Here is a 19064-nt window from a genome sequence, read left to right on the forward strand (position 1 = left end):
CCGGCCCGCGAGACAACACTCAGAGAAGCGCAAGAGAATAACAAGCTGCAAGGTTGAAATATGTCAACTTGATGTTGCCAAAGCCAGGTGCCTCGAACAAAGACACTGTACTTGTATTTATTTATCTCTCTCTTTCTCTTTCTCTTTCTCTTTCTATTTCTCTTTCTCTCTATCTCTCTTCCACCCCTTTTCTCCCACTCTGTCTCTTTCACTCTCTATGTCTCTCTTTTTCTCTTCCTTTGTTGCTCTTTGTCTCTCTCTCTCTCTGTGTCTTTTAACCTCTTTTGCTCTAACTTCCTGTTTTCCTTTTCTCTCTTTTCTCTTTCTCTCCATACCCTTCCCGCTTTCTTTTCTCTTTCCTCTCCTTCTGTCTTTCTATTTCTCTTTGGATTTCTTTCTTCCTCTCCCTTTCTTTTCCCCCCTCTCTCACAACCTTTTATCTTTTGTTTTTCACGCTCTCTCCCTCCCTTTTTCTTTCTTTGTCCCGCCCTCTCCTTTTCCCTCCCTCTTTCTCTTATTTCTTTATCTCTTTTTTTCATTCTCTTTAATCTACTAGTCCGGCCCCCGACAGAATGTTTGTTCTATCGTGTGGCCCCCGAGTTAAAATAAGTTTGACACCCCTGGTGTAGTGTATAACTGCGAACCGATGTTGGTATCAATTCTCCTGATTTTTCTTGCTGTCAGGGGACATCTCTGGTGGTCAGCACCGATTAAATAGAAGATTGGCTCAGGGCTAGAAAACGTTCCCTGTTCAGCCCACATTCACATATTTCCCATTCCTCTGTTTACATTAAAGGTGGGGTTTGCATCTCTCAATCGGTGAAGATTCCCAGGGAGCCCAAGCAGAATGAATTCGACAGGGTCATCAGACGTCTCCGTGAAAATCTCAATGCGAGAGTTGTCATCATTTTCGCCAATGAAGATGACATCAGGTGGGTAGCAAACATGTGTGTGTGTGTATGTGTGTGAGATCAATTGCAGAATAAGCTAAAGCAGACCTGGGCACTCCGGTCCTGGAGGGCCGTATGTTCTGCATGATTTTTGAGGTTTCTCTGATCCAATACAGGTGATTCCAATCACCAGTATCGTTAACGAGCACTTGCTAGCTTGCTAACGAGGTTATAATTTGTATCACCTGAGTTAAAGAAGAGAAAACTTCAAAATCTGGCAGGACGTATGGCCCTCCAGGACCGGAGTGCCCAGGTCTGAGCTAAAGCGAGTGCACCTGGACGATTGACCTTATCTCCTGTTGACGTTTACTTTCAATCTCGATCGCATTGAAGGCGGCTTCTCAACGCGGCAAAAAAGGCAAACCAGACGGGGCATTTCATCTGGGTGGGCTCCGACAGCTGGGGCTCCAAAATTTCTCCAGTTCTGCACCAAGAGGAGATGGCAGAAGGAGCGGTCACTATCCTGCCCAAACGACAGTCCATCAAAGGTAAAGGTAAAATCTTATAGTGGATACTCTTTTTCTGCAAATAGCAACTGCTATTTAACTTGATTACTTTCAATTACTTTTGGATGACTCCGATACCAAATATGCTAATAAAAGACAAAAGAAACTAAATATGAATAAAATGATGACTCACAACACGTGGTAAGCTTTCTCTCCTGGCTTTGATCTCTTTGATCTCCGGCAAAACTAACATAAAATGTGACAGAAACAAAATGAAAATAAATCCAAACAGCTTGCCAACATCATTTTTGCCGTTCCATGTGTTCCGTTACTCCCAAAGCCTGCACAAAATTTAGTAATTTTATTCACATTTAGTTTCTTTTGTCTTTTATTAGCATATTTAGTGTTGGAGTAATCCAAAAGTAATTGAAAGTAATCCAGTTAAAGTAACCCTACCCAACCCTAATGATTGAGAAATGCAGTAAAAAATATCAAGAAGTGTTGCAGCAAAAACATTGCATCTGGAGTTCAAAACATAATAAAAAGACGTTCATGAAGAATTGCAAAGAATCGATAAGAACAAACACAGTCTCAAATGAATAGGTACTTGTGAGAGATATACAAGATATAAACTCTTTGTTGGCAGAATTATTCAGATAAAAACACTTATTAAGGTTTGACCTCCCTCTCGAATGGAGCGAGCACGGCCCAGCCGCCATCTTCCCAGGTTGCCCGGGCCGTACTGACAACATCCGGTCAGTAGGCGTGGTTTATTGATGTCACACATAAACAGGAAATGAAGTAACACAGAAGCGCGACTTCACATTGAAATGAATAAAATGGAGTAACGTATTTACAATGAATGGAATTACCATAAAATTCGGACTATGGAGCGCACCTGAATATAAGCCGCACGCATCACATTTTACGGGCTTTTCTGGTTCTGTCCTTACACAAGCCGCACCTTGATTTAGGCCGCGTGAGCCCACATTGAAACATGTAACACAGTCACAAGTTTATCCTGAATCTGACTTTAGGTGCCGCAATCGTGACTACAACTTTGGTACACAATGGAATCACCGCAGTCAGCAACATGAGCGGAAAATGATACCGGTAGTTACAATTTAAGGCAGACCTTTAAAGTCCAGGTCCCGTTATACGTATTCCAATGAAAAAAATGTATATTTCCAAAAATAAGGGTGGGAAAAATAAATATCCACTATTGTCCGCTGCAACAACAAACAGATTTAACTCAGCTTCACCCCACTTCCCGTCAGCCCGCGTTTGCTCCGCCCCTTCTTTTTGATTTGACGGTAGAAAACATATCACAATAAGTCTCTAAAATAAATACGTTACAAAAATATACAGTTGCAAATATATATTATACATGGTTACACATATTCACAAAGAAAGACGGTACACCGAGAGAGTTTTCAAAGTTTTAATAATAATATTATACATTTCATCCCAAACCGTGCCTGTGAAAGGTACAACCACGCTACTCCTATCACGCTCGTTACGCATGAAGCGTAGCTGTTAAAAAAAGCTGTACCGCATTTGCGAAATTCACGGTAAACCATCCCCATCTTTCTCCTAATAACTGTCGCTATCAAAAGACGGTACACCGAGAGAGTTTTCAAAGCTTTAATAATAATATTATAAATTGCATCCCAAACTGTGCCTATGAATGGTAGCAAAACGCTACTAGCAACACGCTCGCAACTCAGTAAGCGGTTCTCATTATAGGAAAGAACCTTTGACATACTTACAATTCAAACGAAGGTAAACTATTAGGATGCAGTCTACCTCGGCGCACTTATTCCACCGGTCTAAATCTTACCGTTAGAAAAATTTCATAAATCAGCCACTTCACTGAATAAGCCGCAGGGCTGAACATTTGGGAAAAAAGTAGCGGCTTATAGTCCGGAATTTACGGTAGACTGATCTTTGAAACGTGACTATGTGTGTGTGTGTGATGATTGTTTTTATATTTAGGAATATAAAAACAGGTTAATTTCATAGCATGGAAGTCTGAGAAATACACAACCAAAAACAGTCAACTTTACAGTACTCTAAATGATCCTTAAACACCGTAAAATCATCAGAAGAAACACTAGAGTTCCAAACTAATTTTGAAGACTCACCAAGACAAAAGGCAGACTTCGAAATGATAGGATTATTCTCTTTTTATATCAGGCACCTGCTAAGGAGATTTTATTTTAACACATCCCACAAATACAATTTAAATAAGGATTACATTAATTGTGTCCAGGATTTGATCGCTACTTCATCAGCCGTACGCTGGAAAACAACAGACGAAACATTTGGTTTGCCGAGTTCTGGGAGAACAACTTCAGCTGCAAGCTGAGCCGACATGCCCTGAAGAAAGGTTCTGGTCTCAAGAAGTGCACAAGTAAGTAGTAGTATTATCACTGAGATAGCAGTGTTCATTTTACCTGTGAAAAGTAATGGGTCCCGGGGTTTTGCTTGCTCAAAAATCTATGGGTCCCAACAGAGATCTATGGGTCCCCAAAATTTAGTGTTATCGAGGTTGAAATTATAAATCGGCGACAAATATGTAATATAAATCTATGTATTCATTCAGTTTTAATCATCACAGTTTATTGGTAATACAAATCAGTTATCTCTTTTTTTTTTAGTTCACAACAATATTGTAAATTATACAAAATAATATTGCTGAAATAATTATGTAAATCTATATTTTTATTCAGTATTAATCATCATAGCTAATTGGTAATGCAAAGCAGTTATCGCTTCAGATTTTTCAGTTCACAATATTGTACATTATACAAAATACTGAAAATACTGCTATCCACTTAACTATCTTTAGCAGTGAAAGCAGGGGCAAGTCTTCTTTTTGATGTCGTATCTTGTCATACTCTCCCTTCCTGCAGCAGCAGAATTTCCATAGCTGATTTGTGGTTTTCATTGTCGTTGTGCTGATCCAATGTGCTTTTCTGAAAGTTCGTATTGCAAAGTGATTTATGCAATCCAGTTTTTTTGTCACGCTGCGTACACGCATCACAGAAAATGTAGCCTCCATTATCATCCTCCACATAGCGTAACCAGGAATATAATTTAGTCCATTTTGGCAGAAAAGTCATTTTCTTGCTAGGAGTATTCTTTTATTTTCTTCCGTCGAATCGTTCGCTTCAACGCACGTGTTTTCCTTGCCTTCGCGATCTTCTGAGGAATTTCTCCACCGTTTTTTTTTGTGCCCGGAATTATTGCCGTTGTTATCACTTTCTGCATTATGTTTCGACTTATTACTGACACTGAAGAAATGACCAATTTTGTGTTGATTTGCACCTTAACTCGACGACAAGCACCACAACAATGACGTAATCTCAAAGCAACGAGATCTCGTTTGCCGAGATCGGCGTGCAGACAAAAACCGCAAGACCAAAACAACAATGGCGGGTCTACCTGACGAAAAGTTTGGAGTGCGGTAAATCTTCGTTAAATAAAATAATCGGGTAATAATGACAATTTTGTTTCCAAAAAAAACGTTGATTTGACACTATGCGTCCCCGGCAAAAATGATGCGTCTAGGACGCAGGGACGCAGGCAAACGAGAACACTGAGATATACCGGTTCAACAAATCTGACTCAATACCAATACAAATGACGTTTGTAGGCCGTACAACCTTTGCAATAGTACATGAGTCAATTCATTCAAAAGTGAAAAATAATTTTGCCGGAAACTCCGCAAAATGTAACGTGATGTCAAGTTTTGCACGTGTTTGATAACGACTCAGTTGCCACACTTGGGATTTCCGTTGCTCACTGTTGTTTCAAGCGTTGCTCACCGACTTTGTGTGAACGCTCAGACCCCTGGAAAATGACAGGGAACATTGGTCCCAACACTCTTAGGTACCAAGACACGCAGCAAAAATACAGCATTAACTGAGTTTGGCATTCCGTTGTTCCATTAAATTTTGACAAGTAAACAAAATCCAAAGTCATTCCCACCAGCCCAAATTCAAAGTCCTCCGGTTCAAGCTAAATTACACTTCTTAAGGCAGTATGCGTGCACAACTGCACACACACTCGGCGGGGAGTCAAGTCGGCAACCCTCATGCTGAGAAGCGCCACTGAGTCACTGAGCTGCCCCGAGGCTCTGCTAAAGCACGCTCACTCTTAGCATTCCATGCAGATTTTGCTATTTAGGAGTCGCAATGTGTTGTGATGTGGAATACATGAACCGACGGAAATACCGTGTTAAAACAAAACAGAGTTTGTATATATATACTCCTGTGTTTCATGTTACACTGATGCTTACTATGGTGGTCAGAAACCAACCACAGGGAACCCAGAAGAGGAGAACCATCCATGCACATACTCATACCTAGCGACAATTTGGACTCCCTAATCAACCAGCCATTCCTGTTTTGGGGACAAGAGTGGGAACCAGAATGCCTTGAAAAAAAAAGTACCGTAAATTCCGGACTGTAGAGCGCACCTGAATATAAGCCGCACCCACCACATTTTCAGAGGAAAACTGATTTCGTACAAACACAAGCCGCACCTGTATATAAGCCGCATGCACCCACGTTAAAAAATGGTAATACAAACATTAAATTGATCCAGACCCGACTTCAAGTCCCGCGGTTGAAACTATTTGTCCGTCATTGAAGTACACAGTCCAAAAATCACAGCCGGCAAACTGAACGGAAAATGATACCGGTACTTAAGGTTTGAGGCAGACCTGCAGAGTCTGGGTACCCGTTGAAACTAATCCAAGGAAAAAAAGTCTATATTTCCAAAGGTAAGGGTGGGAATAATATATATCCATTATTGTCCGCCGCGACAACAGGTCTCACTCACCTTTACCCCACTTCCCGTCAGCCCGCGTTTGCTCTGCCCATCTTTTTTAATTCGCAAAACATATCAGAATAAGTGTCTCAAATAAATACATTACAAAAATATATTGTTGCAAGTACATATTACACATGGGTTGCACATATTTACAAAGAAAGGCGGTACACCGAGAGAGTTTTCAAAGCTTTAATAATAATGTTATAACTTTCATCCCAAACCGTGCCTATGAAGGGTAGCAAAATGCTACTAGCAACACGCTCGCAACTCAGTAAGCGGTTCTGTTAAAAAAAAACATACTGTACTTTTAGTAACCACGGTAAACCGTCCTCATCTTCCTCATTGTAACTGACATCAAAATTACATAAATTGGCCGCATCACTGAATAAGCCGCAGGGTTGAACGTTTGGGAAATAAGTAGCGGCTTATAGTCCGGAATTTACGGTACTCGGGCATGAAAACCAGGGAAAGCAATGGTTGAAATTCAATCATGGACCCCAGAACTGTAAGATGGAGATATTAAGCATTCAACAATCGCTACAATCTCATTATCATTATTGTTATCATTATGACTATTATATAAATGATCTAGAAATGGTCAGCAAATATCAAAACAAAAACAAATCAAGACAACCAAAGAGCCATTATCACGCAGTGCGTCATGAGCATAATGCATATGTGAAATACTGTAAATTCCGGACTATAAGCCATTTTCAGACACCATGCTGCAGACACAATTTAATATCACAATAAGTTATTTAGTGAGAAGTCATGTTGAGAAGAATTCAGAATTAATGTTCAGACAGTTAGACTTAAGGACTAATTACAGACATTTTTGAATCTGAAGAGTAATAATTTGATTTGGATACTCACATATTTTACTAGTTCATTATTTATTATTTTTTTCATTTACTTATCAGAAAACCAGAACAGACCAGTGGACCCCAGAGCATTCGTTTTAGTCTTTTATTAAGGAAGCGTTCAGGGCTTGCTCGAGACGTGATGACCGTTAGACGTCAGCAGCGGCGCCGGTAGATAACTTCGGAATGAGTCGTCAACCGTAGTGCAGAAATCAGGCAGGTCGAGTTTACCGGGGCTGGAGAAGAGATCAAAATGTGGGACAGAAACAGGTCAGATCGGAGGCAGGCAAAAATCAGGTAAGCAGAGTTCTAAACGAACGGAATTTCGGGAGAAACACTCAGAGTTACAAGAATGTACGCTCTGACACTCCCCTCAGGGCGCAGGGCGCTTAAGAGAGGAGTACCAGCCAATCAGAAGGCGCCCACCCAGGCGCCACATGATTGCTCCAGGTGATCTGAGTTAGTAATCATGACATTACTGGTTGATATATTTATTTTCCCATCAATTTGTTGAAATGTTTTTTTAGGTTGTATTTTAAAAAAAAAAGATAATATGTTTGTGAACATTGGAATGTTTTCAACGGAGCTTTTCATGTTTAAAACCCAAATCTGCCAAACCTCCCCTCGACTAAACTGGCAGCTCCTAGTCAAATTGAGTTTTAAACCCCTGATCTAAATAAAACATGGATGTACATTATAAAAAGAACAGCTTAAATGTTAAAATAACAGTTGTAATACTTGGCCTATTGTTATGATGTTAGAGGAATAGACATCACAAATGCCCATCAACCCTAAATGCTAGCCTTCTGTTCACAGATATTGATAGCACTGACCTTTTTGGAGCTACACACTTCTCTCCCCTCGTTGTTCAATTACGACTGTGTAAACAAGTCAAGAAATAGCTGAAGAAGAGTCCTACTGTTATCAGGCAGTCTTGGTACAGGTTTACTTTAGCTAATTGGGGCAATTTTGATTATCTAGAGGCTAATCGTAAATGCCTTAGCAAACTACAAAAAGCAATATGTTTCAATTGCCATGCTCAAGTCTTCGTCGAGGAAATTTCAACCCACACTCAAGATACATAGTTGTTTAATCGTGTGCTGTGTTGTTTCTAAAACGAATAACCAGATCAAACGGTTAACTTTCTTTAGCAAGCGGTTCCACGTACAACATTTTTGATCAAAAGTTAGCCACCAATGTCCAAAGGAGTAGTCAGCCAAGTAGCTATGTGGTATTCGATAGATTAGGTGAGTTGTGTAAAGTCCTTAGCATCCACCAAATGTGTGTAATGTGGGGTGCAGGGCCCATTACTGAAAAAAACAAAAACAAAAAACACAAAATAAGTCAACTCAAGTCATTTTTATTTGTATAGCCCTTAATCACAAAAAGTCTCAAAGGGCTGCACAGGTTATTGCACAGACTATTATTTCAGACTATTATTACACCATCCCCTGATCTGGAAACAACATGAGGGCAAGGAAAAACTCAAAAACCTCAACATGAGGAAAATGAAGAAACCTTGAGAAGGGATCGCACACGTGGTATCCCCCTTTCAGGATTACCAGGCAAAGGATTTTGCAATTACAAATAATACAGATATATTGTCCATAAAAAGTATAGGTTATTCATATGCAAAACACAAAACACACACAAAAAAAAAAATCAAAAATCCAAAAACAAAAAACAAATAACAAAAAAACAAAAACAAAAAACAAAAAAACATAAACAACTAGCTACAGTTACTATTTACTTCATATAAAGCCGCTCACAAATACCCTTCTCCATTTCTGGGTACTGTCCTAATTTTTTTTTTCTCCAAGCATGGTGCATTGTGAAAAATAGTTTTATAAATACAAAGACCAAGATTCACATTTCCACATCCAGGAGCATGTTTTCAATACTTAGGTTATGACCACTTGTTCTAAATCAACATGAAAGAAACCCATCTCATCTCATCTCATTATCTGCACCGCTTATCCTTATTAGGGTCGCGGGGAGGCTGGAGCCCATCACAGCCATCCCTGGGCAGTGGGCAGGGGACACCCTGAACTGGTTGCCAGCCAATCGCAGGGCACACGGGGACAGACAACTCACTCGCTCATTCACACCTAGGGACAATTTGGACCGGCCAATTCACCTGAAATGCATGTCTTTGGAATGTGGGAGGAAACCGGAGTGCCCGGAGGAAACCCACGCAAGCACGGGGAGAACATACAAACTCCGCACAGGAAGGCCGGTAGCTGGATTTGAACCCACGCAGGAGATGAAAGAAACTATGTTTGAATATAAAGGATTTTCTTGAATCTCCGGAATTTTTGATAATTTAATGTTTGTGTTTAGTTGCATATTTCTTTTAGTCTTCTATATGATATTGTCATCCTTTCATTTGTTCATGTCCCGAACAGTGAAAAATACACCAATTAAATCTGGATAGCCATTTGAAAACCCCTGGAGGACTTTACAGGAGAAGTGTAAAATCCACCACTGAACACTAAGATGGGGATGTGGGCGGACGGTGTAGGGAGTTGACACAGATAGATTGTTTTTTGTGGATGTCCTGTTTACTAAACAGATATTTATTTTGTGTTTTCAATAAATAAAACAGTAACTCACATGTACATAAAGAGACAGATAGATGGCTTGGTTGTTGCTGGTCTGCCACTGGGAATCCTGGCGGGCTTCTTCAGGAATGCCAGCAATGTTCAAATAACAACATAAGTTCACTTGCGGTGCAACCAGCATGAAAAAACATGTATAGTAGGATTGTGATATTGGATTTCTCTAGGCGGACGTTGTTGACGAGTCTATCCTTCCTCAATTCTCTTGATCAGCCTTGTTTTAGTCTTTCTTTTGTTTTAACAAAAACAATTTGTCATCCAAGTGCTGTCTATCAGTCTGTTTTTTATTCATTTGACGTGCCTTCCGGGCGATTTTAGCACTCATTTTAGTGAGATTTTTGTTGTTTTAAATAGAGCGCTTTTCAAACAGGTTGGAAACACGTAGTAAAACAGATGATGGTGTATTTATTCTCGATGGATGCGGATAGCAGAGATCAACGAGGGCATCATTTATTATTATGTTAAAATGTACGAGTTGAGAAATGAGCTGTTGAGCCACTGTTTCCATGTTTTGTTTTGGGTTTGTATTTTTTGCGCGCGACTGAAGTTTTTGTCCTGTAATGATTAAATCATTGAGACAAACGCATGTTTTAAATAATCTGCTTTGTGTTGTAGTACTTCAATCTTCTCTTTCTTTGTGTAGTTATAGATTTTATTTGATACCCGGTCGATTTGGCTATATAACCTCTTTGATTTTTCGAAGGTTCGTTCTCCGTTTTTATTGTGTTGCTCTTAAGTCCCATGAAGTCTTTCTTGTTTTCTGTAATTTTGTTCCGCTTATCCTCCAGCTTCTTTTTGGTTTCTATCAGATTGTTCAGCACTTTTTCCACTTTCTCAGCATTTTCCTCCATCTTGTAAACCATTTTTAAAACCTCTTTCAGAGCTGATTTTATCGAGTCTATGTCGAGTGTTTTCCTTGTTTTGGACTTTTTTTTTGTATTTGTTGAAAGTAGGTTTGTAAGAAAGAAGAGAGGGGAAAAACACACCAGCAGGAGAAAAAAAACATTAAATTCCAAATTGATAAAAAAGGAGTGAGGAGGATAAAAACATTCCATTTCATAAGTTGTCCACTGGCAGCAACACTAATCCTATAGAAATTATATGACATATAATATTCCAGTTATTGTTATGATAAAAGCAAAAATCTGACCACATAGTTAGATCATATTTTCACAGTCTGTGTTTTCCTGGTTCCTTGTTTTTGAGTCTCCAAGGCATGTCGAAGATGCACTTGTGGCTCCTCATTTACATAGTGAAAGTCTCCAAGGCTTTTGTTGGAGAGTTTTTTAAATTTGTGGGAAAAACAACAACAACATTAATAATAATAATAATAATGATAATCTCATCTCATCTCATCAGCTACACCGCTTATCCTCAGTAGGGTCGCGGGGGGTGCTGGAGCCCATCCCAGCAATCATCGGGCAGTGGGCAGGGGACACCCTGAACTGGTTGCCAGCCAATCGCAGGGCACACAGGGACAGACAACTCGCTCGCTCATTCACACCTAGGGACAATTTGGACCGGCCAATTCACCTGAAATGCATGTTTTTGGAATGTGGGAGGAAACCGGAGTGCCCGGAGGAAACCCACGCAAGCGCGGGGAGAACATACAAACTCCGCACAGGAAGGCCGGTAGCTGGATTTGAACCCACGCAGAGGTTCCCAAGACATGAACTGTGCCGCACATGCGCTAACCACTGCGCCGCCGTGCTGCCTAATAATGATAATGATAATAATAATAATAATAATAATAATAATAAAGTCCTCACAATACTGCTGTTTAGTTGCAGCAACAGCAACCCTATTAAAATAGTATGACACATAGACAGAAAAAAGAAAAAAAATGATGATATAGATATTGCTTAAAATAGAATAGAAGAATAGAATAGAATATACATTTATTGTCATTGTTACAAAAGGGGTTAACATATTGTGACAACAAAATTGGGCATGACACTCCAGTTTCACACATTCACAGTGAGGTTAAAAAAAAAGATAAAGGAACAGAGAAGATAAGGTTATAAAAGAAGGAGGATAAGGTTATAGTTATAATTTAGACAATATTTACACAAGGCCGGTCCAAATTGTCCCTAGGTGTGACTGAGCGAGTGAGTTGTCTGTCCCCGTGTGCCCTGCGATTGGCTGGCAACCAGTTCAGGGTGTCCCCTGCCCACTGCCCGATGATTGCTGGGATGGGCTCCAGCACCCCCGCGACCCTACTGAGGATAAGCGGTGCAGCTAATGAGATGAGATGAGATGTTGGCATGTAGGATGTTACATACAGTTTCGTAAGGGTTTGTGCAATATGCATTTGGTGCAAAAATAGTCATCATAGTGCAAAATAAATAGTCAACAATGTTAAAATTAAAACTAAAACAAGTGTAAGCAGCGTTTGACTTCAGAATCTACGTTTAGTACATGATCTGGAGAATAGTGTCACATGGGATGAATCTTGCCTTTATCCCCGCTGCTGCAACTTTGGTCTCAATCGTTGCTATAACCTTTGCTTCACAGGGACAACCACTATCTCAACACTTGTCTGAGGTTAAAGAGAGACAACTCTCTGTAGAGCTGACAAGCTTTGATGCCTCTGTTAGTAGTCCAGAGTACAGTATAATCAGTGTCTTGTTTGGCTCATGATCAAATGATAAGGAGGATTTGTGTGATGGCATACACAAAAAAGAAGACTTTTCTATTCGCCGGGTATGAAGGAGATGTAAAATTGACATTGATTATTGTTGAAAGGGGAGGTAAGGCGCAGCAAAGACCCTTAATTCATGCTGCTTATTAGGAAAGGAAGAAAGCAGCTGCTAGAGTAAATGATATTTTGTTATAAAAGAACGCTCGCAGTGCTGCACGAGACACACAAGCTGAATATTACCAAAAAAAAAAAAAAGACAAAATTGAAAATAAAAGGAAACTGTGCCAGCTGAAGGTGCTGCAAGTGGGGATTTTTTAAGGGGTATTGTTCTATTTTCTTTATTACTTATCCATTATCCGTTATCGGTCAGTTCATGATACGCTACAAAGCCAAGGTGCTGGGACACTTACTCTCAGCCAAAAGGCCGAGCTAAGGTCCTAGCCTCAAAGCCTTGCTGCGATCATTGCGAAAGCACCGCTCCCGGAAGTACTACAATACCGGGCAGATGCGTGGAGTGGACAGAGCAAGCTCTTATTCCATCTCCGGATTGCAAAAATCAAAGTACTCAGTTCAACAACCGCAGCCGGTGAACCACCTAAGTCGAAGTCCTACTCAGTTGACTTAGACAGTACTATCGAAATATGTACTCCTGTTCAACATAACATAAGAAGAGTTTTTCCTTTTTTTAAACTATGACTTACCAATGTACACACACGGTTAGTGTAGGGGACAGGGTTGGGTAGGGTTACTTTAACTTGATTACTTTCAATTACTTTTGGATTACTCCAATACCAACTATGCTAATAAAAGACAAAATAAACTAAATATGAATAAAATGATGACTCACAACACGTGGTAAGCTTTCTAACCTGGCTTTGATCTCTTTGATCTCCGGCAAAACTAACATAAAAATGAAAATGAAAATGAATTCAAACAGCTTGCCTGGCACCGGCTGTAACAGATTGTCTAAATTGCGTGTGTGGTTCTTAAGGGCGGGTTTTGGGGACTGCCGGTTGCTGGATCATTGCATTGTTCTGTTCTGTTTTGCTCTGTTCTGTTTTGTTTGACTCAAGGAAGACCTGTCATACCCGTTTGTCTGAGTTAGTAACTTTAAGCCTGTTTTGTGAGCATTACCTAGTCTGAATTTCTGATTGCCTGTAAGTCTGTTTTTGTTTTGTTTTTATCCCTGCGTGTTGGACAACTTTTATTTTCTAAATAAAAGTAACTGATCGTTACGCAAATGAGGTTACCCTTCCTGCCTCCTCGGTCCTGTTCCTTGACATTGCCAACATCATTTTTGCCGTTCCATGTATTCCATTACTCCCAAGCCTGCACAAAATGTACTAATTTTATTCAGATTTAGTTTCTTTTGTCTTTTATTAGCATATTTGGTATTGGAGTAATCCAAAAGTAATTGAAAGTAATCAAGTTAAAGTAACCGTACCTAACCCTGATAAGTGACTATAGCACAGAAATGTATCCAAAACAAGGAGTCACCCAACAGCTACTAATATAATAGGATGCCTCTCGTCTCAATAAACTGGCTAGGAAAGCGAGCTCTGTTGTGGGCAAAGAGCTGGACAGCCTAACAACAGTAGCTGAGAGACGGGCACTGGAAAAGCTGCGGTCAATCGTGGACAATCCATCGCATCCACTACACAGCATTATCTCCAGACAGAATAGCTTTTTCAGCAACAGACTGCTGTCACTGTCTTGTACTACGGACAGACTGAAGAGATCTTTTCTTCCTCATGCCATGAGGCTCTTTAACTCTACCCGGCAGAGTAAAAGCCCACAGTAAACCACACCACCTACATTGCATATTACCGAATCTTATTGCAATATGTATTCTGTGTAGCACTATTTAGTTATTCTATATAACACGCTACAGTGGGCATTTGCACGTCACACTGGGTATTTGTATATTGTATTCTTTTGGCTTTATTATTTTATTGTTCTCAGCTCAGGGATGCTGCTGGAAATGTGAATTTCCCTTCGGGGATGAATAAAGTATCTATCTACTTATCTATCTATCTATCTATCTATCTATCTATCTATCTATCTATCTATCTATCTATCTATCTATCTATCTATCTATCTATCTATCTATCTATCTATCTATCTAATGTAAATAATATCACATGATTCAGATATGATTTAGGCCATCAGAGAAGGCCTTGGACCCCCAGATGGCTCAGAAGAGCTAGCTCATATTAAGAGGAACTTTTTGTTCGTTTGATAAGGTTGTGCACACAGCAAATACAGTGATCCTTTTCCGTACGAGCTATTCTAATTACGGTAATACGAAATATCATTCGAAAAAGTCCAAGTGACTCAAAATTCTAGACACTACTAGTTTGTCTCAGTTAGCACATGCGTTTCCCGCCAACAGTCTCACGTGCTACCTCCAGCAGTACACACACATCTCCATTAGCAACCGCTTACTTCCTCCATAATGAACTCACATTTTATTTCGTTAATATCACCGTATTTATCTTATTACTGCGTTTTTATGTTAAACTACTTTTGAATTGTTTTTTTTAGAGATAAGGATTATGTATTTTATTTAGGGTTGACCTGGATTATTTTGAAATCCTGAGAAATAATTATTTGGTTTTCAGCTATTTCTTAGCAGAAAATGTATTCAAGATACAAAAAATTCTAGATACCAGCTCGATACAGGAAACAATAATTTACGATGGAGAGAAGACACTTATTTGTGTTTTGTAATGATTTAATATGCAACGTACATGGTGTGGTGCACGACGAGAACATGTGGGATGTTCAATATCACTTATTTCTAAAAGATACCAAGTACCGTATTTTCCGCACTATAAGGCGCACCAAAAAGCTTTTTTTTTTTTTTTTCAAAAGCTGACAGTGCGCCTTATATATGGATCAATATTAAGACGCAAAGTCTTGCAACTTAAGGCAAGCAGCCGCCGACACGATTTCCCCCCGAAGGCAGAGTAGTCCGCGGTGTATGCTGGGATTTATATAGCAGTGTTTCATTTCCTAACCAATGTCTCAATCATCATTTGAATCAGTCACTATTGGCTAAAGTTATTCGGAGGTAAAGGGGGCGGATCCTTTTTATCATGTACAGGCTCGCATAGGCTAAAGGGGCGAAACAAAGCCTGCAATTGGCCGAAAAAGACGAATGTGAATCACACGTTGGGTTGCACTAGGGCATAGAGAAAACATTTTTTACTGGTCTGTATTTGTAAATATTTTACACGGTTGGATTTACTACACTCACGGTTGTAAGAAGACCATGGTTATGTATCATTATTGAACGTGATGGCTGCAAGACAACTTAGATGAGCTCTGCAGCTTTATATTTTCCCGGTATCTTATTTTAGAACAATCTTGATTTTTCTGTGATGAGTCTATTTTTTAACTAAATTTAATTCAAAGTCCCTGTACGATAAAATTCTTACTTTCCTGTCCACACAGTTGCCAGCAAAAAACAAAATGGAAACTAAGAAATGGTTGGCATTTCTTGAATCCCAAGACTTTAACCTTCCGAATGATATTTGGAACGATGCATTTGAGTGATTGGTGACATCGTACAGACACTGTTTCCGTACATGTCTCAGACACGTATTTGCTTCTTTGCAAGCTTTGGGAATGTTAAGGGGGTAATAAGTTGGACTGAACTATCCAACTGTTTTGTCAACGTTCCCATCGTAGCGCCTTATAATCCGGTGCGCCTTATGTATGGAAAATATAGGACCAAAAACGATTTTTTGGGGGTGCGCCCTATAACCCGGTGCGCCTTATAGTGCGGAAAATACGGTACTGTAAATAATGTGTAATCTGGGATCCCAAAAATGTACGTTGGCTTATCTTCGCGTGACACATTCAGCAAAGACTCACAACAACAAATGTGTAATCGATTCTGCACAGCAACATAGTGGCTTGAAATTGCTTCCTAATGTTTCTATCTGACAAAAAGCCCGCAGTTCTGTTTTCTCCACAAACTTTGAAAATCCGTCAATTTAAATATTGAACAGGTTCCGTATTAATGATGCTTGACCATTTTCTGAGCAGTTAGGGTTAATCTTACCACAGCACAGTGCTAGATAATTACTCAAGGTTGTCGTCTAGAGACATCCAATAATTGGGTTTTTGCAGTCTTTCATCGGAAAGGGATTGCCTTTCGTTTGTGAGCTTCAGCCTGGCATTTGCAGAGCTTGAAGCTCACCCAACTCTTTGTTGACCTCTTTTAGAACGTTCCAATGAAGTAAAATCACTTTTGAAATTTTTCAATTTCACTCGACATGAAAGGAAAATTGCTTATGAAAATTGTTCTCAGCATGGGTGACCACAATTATTCTTAGTGTTTTGATGAAAAAGAAAACTAACTACATAATGAGAGCCCTTTTTTATGAAATTATCATGTATATACACATGTGCGGCACAGTTCGTGTCATGGGAACCTCCTGCGTGGGTTCAAATCCAGCTCCAGACTTCCTGTACGGAGTTTGTATGTTCTCCCCATGCTTGCGTGGGTTTCCTCCGGGCACTCTGGTTTCCTCCCACATTCCAAAAACATGCATGTCAGATGAATTGGCCGGACCAAATTGTCCCTAGGTGTGAATGAGCGAGTGAGTTGTCTGTCCCCGCGTGCCCTGTGATTGGCTGGCAACCAGTTCAGGGTGTCCCCTGCCCACTGCCCGGAGATGGCTGGGATGGGAAAATTGTGATTAAGTACAGTTCTGTCTCGTAAAATCGACTAAATAAGCCCCCAAAAATGTTAATATTATGTGACAAAATATATCAGGAAATAAAAATAAATGTATATCTTGTGAAAGAATTGTAAGAACAAACAGCGTTTGTAGGCCGTACAACCTTTGCAATAGTACATGATTCAATTCATTCAAAAGAGAATAATAATTTTGCATTGCTGGAAACTCAGCAAAATGTATCTTGATGTTTTGGACATGTTTGATAATTAATTATCTTGCCACATTTGGGATTATGGTTGCTCACTGTTGTTTCAAGCGTTGCTCACCGACTTTGTGTGAACGCTCAGACCCGTAAGGAAAATTACAGGGAACATTGGTCATAGGTGCCCTGAATCAGCAATCATGACAGTACGAACCCTAACAGCTGATCAGTTATTTCCTTTCATTCTGTCACGCGCTTTTTTCTTCCGAATGAAATGAAATGAAATGATCTGCATTTATATAGCGCTTTTCAAGTCAAGACTTCCGAAAGCGCTTTACAGTGTGCTCCACATTTCCCAATAGCGGCCGTGCAGCCATGTAAGGCGCTAACCTGCTTATTGGGGGCATTAGGGGTTCAGTGTCTTACCCAAGGACACTTCGACAAGTAACACGGAGGAGCCGGGATTCGAACTGCGATAACTTGATCCCAAGACGAGCGCTCTACCTCCTGATCCACTGCCGCGCCACCATTTATTTTCATTTTGTTTCTGTCGCATTTTATGTTAGTTTTGCCGGAGATCAAAGAGATCAAAGCCAGGAGAGAAAGCTTACCACGTGTTGTGAGTCAAAATTGTATTCATATTTAGTTTCTTTTGTCTTTTATTAGCATATTTGGTATTGGAGTAATCCAAAAGTAATTGAAAGTAATAATAATAATAATAATAATTCCCTTTGTATTGTCATTCTTTGTAACAATGTACACAGAACGAAATGTCGATACACCTGACCCGTTGTAGCGAGCCGATGCAGCCGCAGCCAACAGAGGGCGCCGCCATTTTTACCACTGTTATAAGTCTTAGGTATGACTCAAGTTAAAGTAACCCTACCCAACTTTGGCTAGGAGCATAGGTACGCAAACGGTCTGACGGCTTGGAAGCCGGGGGTTTGAAAAGAGTCTTTGAACCAATCAGCGCTCAGGGCTGTTGGGGCAGTCACAGGTGCCCTGAATCAGCAATCATGACAATACGAACCCATTAGAGGTTCAGTGTCTTACCCAAGGACACTTCGACATGTAACACTGAGGAGCCGGGATTCGAACTGCGATTTCTTGATCCCAAGACGAGCGCTCTACCTCCACTGCCGCCATTTAAAGTTTCAGTGCATTGAAATCTGAGAGAAGCATCTAGAAAGATGGAAAAGGCCACCTTTGCTTGTCACCACCGGGCTTATATAGCGCCTCTGAAAGCAGGATGGTGTCATGAGCCTTGCAGACTTCTCGAGACAGGCTCGACGTGCAGGAGCAAAATGTCCCAAGATGTTCAGTAGAAAGTTAAGCGTGGGTGGCCTGTCTACGGCCCCGACCGAGCCCCGTTGCTTCGCCGCCCACGTTCTTTCGCAGGATCACCCGAGGTTGCTTCTTCGCATCAGCCAAACTGTGTCCAATCCAAGCCCCCGTGGCCCTTTAATGACTGCGGCGATCGTCTGAATATCTCACATGTTGATCGTTGTAATAGAAAAGGAGATGAGGCGGAGATGAGGCGGAGATGAGGCGGAGATGAGGCGGCTGCTTGCTGATTTGGAGCAGGGGGGGTCTGTCACCCTTGGATTGAAAATAGGGTTGAAAACAGAGACGTCGGTTGAATGGTAAACTACCTGATTTAAGAAAATGCTTGAAGGAGTGCAACCGCCAAGCTACTAGAGATGGGTAGTTTGCGAAGGAAATAGCGCCATGAGCCATTTCTTTGGAATAAACCAAGAGAACTGGATCCCCTTCTCTTTCTCTTTCTCACATCTTTCTTTCTATGGTGTGATATTTCC

General features: G+C 40.4%; 1 protein-coding gene and 1 pseudogene across 1 annotated transcript in view; one reads left to right on the top strand and one right to left on the bottom strand.

The window, feature by feature from the left end:
* LOC148364764 (metabotropic glutamate receptor 4-like) overlaps positions 1–19064 on the top strand; it is a 445635-nt gene that overhangs the window by 332013 nt on the left and 94558 nt on the right. The window contains exons 4-6 of the mRNA XM_088338975.1: positions 797–932; positions 1284–1438; positions 3669–3809. Of these exons, the coding sequence (XP_088195101.1) occupies positions 797–932; positions 1284–1438; positions 3669–3809 (432 nt within the window). The remainder of the gene's footprint in view (positions 1–796; positions 933–1283; positions 1439–3668; positions 3810–19064) is intronic.
* On the bottom strand, positions 12819–12997 carry LOC148364767 (U2 spliceosomal RNA; annotated as a pseudogene).

This window comes from Urocampus carinirostris, chromosome 6 (genome assembly GCF_059441175.1).
Source record: "Urocampus carinirostris isolate Australia breed hairy pipefish chromosome 6, RoL_Ucar_1.0, whole genome shotgun sequence".
Taxonomy (NCBI): domain Eukaryota; kingdom Metazoa; phylum Chordata; class Actinopteri; order Syngnathiformes; family Syngnathidae; genus Urocampus; species Urocampus carinirostris.